Source organism: Lampetra planeri, unplaced genomic scaffold, assembly GCF_965212315.1.
Source record: "Lampetra planeri unplaced genomic scaffold, kcLamPlan1.2.h2 scaffold_1203, whole genome shotgun sequence".
Lineage (NCBI taxonomy): Eukaryota > Metazoa > Chordata > Hyperoartia > Petromyzontiformes > Petromyzontidae > Lampetra > Lampetra planeri.
The window spans coordinates 1-6,034 of NW_027613918.1; the positions used below are offsets into that span (position 1 = coordinate 1).

Genomic DNA, 6,034 nt, shown 5'->3' on the forward strand with positions numbered 1-6,034 from the left:
GGAGACCAAAGGCGTCCAAAAACATCACAGAGGTAACAACCGGTCAAAGCAGATGATTGATTTCTTTGTATTCTGACATTGAGGTGAGAGGAAACTGAACAGTAACTATGTTGTTTCCCTGTTCCTGACCCAACAGCAGTGACACATTTGATTAGACAGGAGTAATATTTATGCCTGTGGAAGATCCTGTCAGGAAATTTACAACACTACCTTAGGACAGCAAAGAGAGCAAAGACCAAAATATGTATGAAATCATCTGGATAAATAGCATAAACTGTTTTAGTTGTCAGGCCTCATGCCCCTCCCCCTCCTAAAACCACAGTTGTTTCCTACCTGATGTGGGTCTGCTTTGTGTTTCTTCATCTTGGGCAGATTATTCCCTACAAGGTCCTGAAGACAGAATACAAACCATTTGAGGCCAAGCGCCGTTTGCTGGGGAATTTTGACATGTTCCTCTCTGACGACCGCGTCCGCCGCTTGCTGCCGTCGCAGCTCGGAAGGCATTTCTATGAAGGAAAAAGTAAGAATCGCCCTTGAGTTTGTATGAGATTTCTGCATCCTCTCTCTGTATCCTGCAAAAATGACACAATGACACTTCTTTACAATTTTTGGCTCATTTTAAAGATTTCTGTTGTTGGTTGGAGCTTCTGTGTCAAACAACAGGAAAGTATTTCTACGCTTCTACCTTAAAGTCATCATATCAGAACGTGACAGTCGACATCGATAAGTGATTTCAGAGTCAGAGATGGAAACAGGGCTGGTTCTGATCTGCTCAGGGTCCCTGTATTAATGCGTATGTTGTGTGTGTTCACCAGAGAGCCGCTGTCCGTGAAGCTGCTGAGCAAAGATCTGGCCAGGGACATCGAGAGAATCATCCAAGGCACCAAAGTAAAGGTGACCAACAAGGGCTGCTGCTGGTGAGATACACATCCTTTATTTGTGCAGAATACAAAGACCCGACGAACCGTCGAATGTGTTTTTGGCCGTAAAACCAGTCGCACTTCACAGCAACCCGGTCAGACCTGTGCCGTGTTTGATGCGGGCGATGAAGGTGCCACAGTGACTCAATGTTAATCCAGATGGAGCTCCTGCCCGTGGAGCCCGTCTCTACAACTTTGATACAGTCTATCGTGCTGACCTGCTCGATCAGACGTTGAAAATGGTTGGTTTCCTCTGCAGCATGGCTCGTGTTGCCAACTCCACCATGACTGCCGACGAGGTGACGGAAAACATCGAGGCTACTGTCAAAACGTTTATGGCCAAAGTGAACATGGTGAGTGTTTTAGTCACCTCCCAACAGAGGAACTGTCACACCCCCCTTTCATAGAGAAGACTACTGCTGTCAGCATGTTGGCTGAAATGTTCACAATCAGAATACTGTATGTGAAAATATGTCACTGACAATATTAGTTCAATAAAGGGGTTCGAGTGAGCTTGTACCACACAGGAACTGAAAATGTTCCACAGTTTGTGTTCTTCTTTCTGGAGGATGTAGGTCACTTCGTCTTTGTGTCCTGTAATAAACACAGTGACTATTACTCTAAATGCAGAGGCTCAAACGGGCTCCTTCTGAAGATCACAACTCCGCTGAGGATTATTTCTGTTGTAAAGTCAGACTTTGTAAAATGGTGTAATAAGACGTTCAGGTGGTGTGAAAGTAAACGTCACTTCTGGCTGCAGCCGTCATCATCGTCATGTGTCCTTGTTGTAGAAAAGGACCAGTGATCAAGATCATCCACGTAAAGAGTCAAAAGTCAGTGGCTCTGCCCATCTACACCTCCAACCTGAGCCATCTCACCTTGCTGGACGCTGCACAGGTGAGAGCGGACAGCGCTCAAAGCTTCTGTGTTTTCTTCCAACCACATTTGTTAAAACAATCAGAGTTGTGTGTTTGGATTTCAGAGGGCTGCAAATGCAACAGAATCCGCAAAGGAAATGACAGACGACGTGAAGCAAACGCAAACTTCTGCTGAGGCAGAGAAGGACAAGAAGGTGGTGGGAAAGAAGAATAAAAAAAAGAAGCAGAAGGCTGGAGTGGAAAAAGAAGTGGAGGAAGAGGAAGAAATCCCTCAGCTGGTTCCCATAGAAACACCGAGCAAAAAGCCTAAACTGGAGGTCAGAACTGCTCACATCGGATCCATTTTAACACTTCAGATACTGCATCAGGACGCTCATTTTGTCTCTCTTCTAGAAGGCACCCAAGAAGAGGCCGCTGAAGAAAGCACCTCAGCCGCCTGCAGGCAAGAAAGCAACTAAAGCTCCAAACAAGCTGGCCAAGAAAGCTGTCAGGGCCGACTCCAAGGCAAAACGAAACGTCCCCAAAGTGAAATAACTCCCAACATCTGACAATATTCAGCCTGTTTGTGCTCCACAGAAGCACATTCCAAACACAACTAACATCTATGCTCGTTATGTTCTGTAAGAATAAACTGCTCGTGACGGTCACACTGACTGAGAATTTATTTCCGGCACATTCCTGCATCACTCAGCAACTCTGCAGCCTCAAACCATCGAGTGCATGAGTGTGAACCCAAGTGTTGGCTCCGTCCACAGCCCGGTACAGAACCGTCTGAGAATGACATGGAAAAAAAAATCCCTGAAATGAGTCCTAACGCGTCAAATGAGCGCAGGTCGACTCAAACGTCGCAGGCTGAATCTTACCTAGGCGTCAATGACGTCCGATCTCGATGCACAGCCGACATACTGCAGATTGTTAGTTTATTCAGGATCCCCGTTAGCCAACGCCTGGGGTCCTCATAAAATACTCATTAGAAAAATACCATCTACATTATGCAATAATAAGATGTACAAGTCACAGTAAGACAAGGAAACTGAAGCCTTCAGATGAGGTGTCACTGGTCTTTGAATCGGTCCTCACTTAACATACTCCATGAAGACGTGGCCCCGTACAAAAAACGATTTGACTGGCAGCAGCTGCAAGATAATGGGTGACAGTAACATTTCTGATAAATAACTAACTTTGGCCGTCTAAGACAACCATGCATCTGGTCAACATTAGATCTATGGCAACAGTCAAGATCTGTGGAACTTAACCCATTCAAACACATCTGGCTCATTAAAGAGGGTGATTGAAGAATAAGTCACAGATGACTCCTGTCACATCAGGCTCCACCTCAAGATCAAATCTTATCTTTCAATAATTAAATATCCTGTGAGGGAAATTCTCCAGCAAAGATAATGGGTAAAAAAACTAGATAAGGTAAAAATACTCCGTTAAAGTATAAAACATGACTTTGGCTCAAATCATGTATATTTAAAGTTTTCTTTAAATGTAATATGAGTTATTTAACCAGGCACTTCACCTAAACAGTTGTTTGATGTGATCCAGTGTGTGATTTTTGATACATTTTTCATACTATGTACATCTGGTATTGTTTGTAAATCTATAATGAATAGATGTGGGGGTGGGGGTTAAGTTATAGTAAGAGCAGAATTATACAGCGTGCTACTGAATGTGGTATAATTACAATGCGATGGCCTGAATACACAATACGTAAAGAGTGACATGTAAGGACAGACGTACACTGGCAGTGATCAATAGATCAATACAATACAACATCTGCCGTTTTTAAGTAGTCTCACTTTGGATTTACTTTGTATTCATTGCTCATGTGTTTATTGACACATTGCTGATGAATTACAGCCGTTAAAAGAGCTGAACCTCTCGTGAGGCGTTTACCAGCTCAGTGTGTGTGTGTGTGTGTGTGTGTTGACTGTATCAGATGACATGTCCATTGTGGATGGGATCCACCTCCTGCTTGCACAGCTGCCTCCGACTCACCTATGGTTATGCTCCAGGTCATGGTGGAGAATAACCTCTCAGTCGGGTGTAAGCGGCCCCCTTTGTTTGTATGTGTGTGTGTGTGTGTGTGTGTGTGTGTGTGTGTGTGTGTGTCGTGCCATCTAGAATTACAGTGCGTCAACCTGGCACAGAGAATTGGCGATGCATTCGATGATCATAGAGCTGCTGCATCCAGACCGAACCAACTGAAACAGAATGAGACAGGACGTCTGGGAGCTGTCGGTGTTCCAAGGCTGTTTCTCCATCGTCCATCAATGGTTCCCAGCATCCAGAAACAAGGCGGTCGGAGGTGTGTGAGCCGATCATGGAGGAAATTGGATTTACTCCATTCCCAGATGGCTGCCGGGGTCAACGACTGTGTTCAGACTCTCACACCGGAGCCGTCGGCTGGTCTTATCTCCACAAACCCATCATCCCCATCGTGATGGGATTGCTCATGTCTGCTTCGGGGAACTTCTCTTCCTGCTCCGGTCCTCAGGAGTGACACCAGCGTCCCGCTCCATGGCCTCCGCCTGCCTGTCCTGTACCTAGGGCTGATATTTGTGGTGGTGGGGCTGGTGTGGATCCCCGTGCTGGAAGAGAAGCGGAGGCATGGACGAGACGTGGACTTTATGTCGGCGTGGTGATGCAACTGTTTCCTGTTTGAAGCCGCCGGTGCTGCTGGCGTGGCTTGTTGATAACTGCTTGTACTTTGACCTCTGTCAATGCAGAGTCCTGAGCGTCAGAACAACTACAACCTGCAGCTTCATCTGTTGCTTGTGATTGATGTCTACATCTGGATAAGCTCTGGATCAGAACATCAGTGTAGAAGGTTCTAGAGGACCTCCACTCCCATCATGTCAACATCTGTACAGGTGGAGCCGGTCATGGAGAGGAGGTATGGAGGAGTCGGTCGCTGCAAGTGCTCGTTTTGGTTCGCGGTGGCTCACGACATCCTCGGTGTGTTGATCATGATGGTGGGGGTGTTCGGAGGACTGGTCATCCACGACTTGTTCATCTACGCCGGGGCCATCGTCATCTTCTTCAGCCTGATCTGGTGGGTGTTCTGGTACTCTGGGAACATTGACGTTCCACCTGAGGAGCTGGAGGACGACGTGGGCCTGATGAAGTCAAAGAAACAGGGGCTCAGCAGGGTGGTGAGGCGCGTGTCCGACCGCCTCTCCAGCGGGATCAGGAAACTCTCTCAGAAGGAACGGCAGGTCAGCGGGTGAAGGCCCCGCTGGCGTGAACAGACCGTCGGCCAGCAGGCAGCTGCCAAGTGCAGAGGTGACTCTTTCCACCATCTGCGACAGCGTCCCCCCCCTCCTCGTCTCATCACCACGTGAGAGAGACGCTGTCAATATGAACGAATGACACCAAGAGACAGACAACAGAAGTTCCACTCATTCTCTTGAGGGATTTTGTATTCGCTCTGCGAACATGTGTCAGTAATGATTAGACGAACGTCCAGCGAACGTCTTTTCCGGATAAGATCACGTGCTCTGATCCAGCTGATAAGATAGAAACCCTGCACACCAGGTCACTGATGATACACAGATATGATACCGTGTGATATCAGTTAATGGTTGACGGTCAGATTGGAGTGACACACACACACACACACAGCTTGTTGTTCTCGTTGTTTGCACAGTAAACATTCTTTTCAGACTAGGTTACGACTGTTCATGCACACTGGTGCAGAAATTCAGTGCAGCGTTTCAGGATTTAAATAGAGCTCTTCGTCTTTTAGGAGACAACTGGTTTTGCAATGTGCACAGATATTTCATTGTAAAGGTTTAAGAAGGTTTAAGCTTTGCTGGTTTGATTGATAGGTTTTCACATTGTGTACGAATCAAACAGAACAAAACAGAAATCACATCTTTGTAAACTATTAGTGACGTAAATGTGTTGCATAAAGCTGATATTGGATTTTTGCGGCTGATGTCCCTGAGGGTCAATTTATGTTCCCGTCACCATGATGACAGCGACTCTTCAGTGTCTCTTAAAATAAAAAAATAGAAATGATCTATCTAGTCCTACAGATCATGTGTTGAACTTTGGCGAGAATGATTAGATTTACTACATTTGCTGTCAGCAGCAGATGATGAAGGTGATGGACATCCTTCTTTGGTGTATAAAACTAAAATGGTGATAAATTGTCAAAAACTTAACTGTTAAAGATAATTGTCTGTTGCCATGGGAACCAAACTAACACCTTTTTCAAGCCCGACA

The 6,034-nt window shown here is 45.9% G+C and overlaps 2 protein-coding genes and 1 non-coding gene across 3 annotated transcripts; all 3 read left to right on the plus strand.

Moving 5' to 3' along the window:
* Nucleotides 1-5: 5 nt before the first annotated feature.
* On the plus strand, nucleotides 6-4,449 carry LOC144738876 (uncharacterized; the record flags this gene model as incomplete). Its single annotated transcript, XM_078621872.1, has 9 exons — nucleotides 6-32; nucleotides 373-520; nucleotides 818-917; nucleotides 1,180-1,277; nucleotides 1,717-1,817; nucleotides 1,903-2,115; nucleotides 2,195-2,302; nucleotides 3,665-3,687; nucleotides 4,302-4,449. Coding segments are annotated over 9 exons (966 nt in total), but the record flags the coding sequence as incomplete, so codon positions are not given.
* Nucleotides 998-1,126, plus strand: LOC144738879 (small nucleolar RNA SNORA55). The gene has a single exon (XR_013589322.1). It is a non-coding gene; the product is annotated as a small nucleolar RNA SNORA55 (small nucleolar RNA).
* Nucleotides 4,450-4,689: 240 nt separating the features above from the next.
* On the plus strand, nucleotides 4,690-5,176 carry LOC144738877 (transmembrane protein 238-like). Its single transcript, XM_078621873.1, is given in 2 exon segments — nucleotides 4,690-4,998; nucleotides 5,000-5,176. Coding segments are annotated over 2 exon segments (486 nt in total).
* The last annotated feature ends 858 nt before the right edge of the window (nucleotides 5,177-6,034 follow it).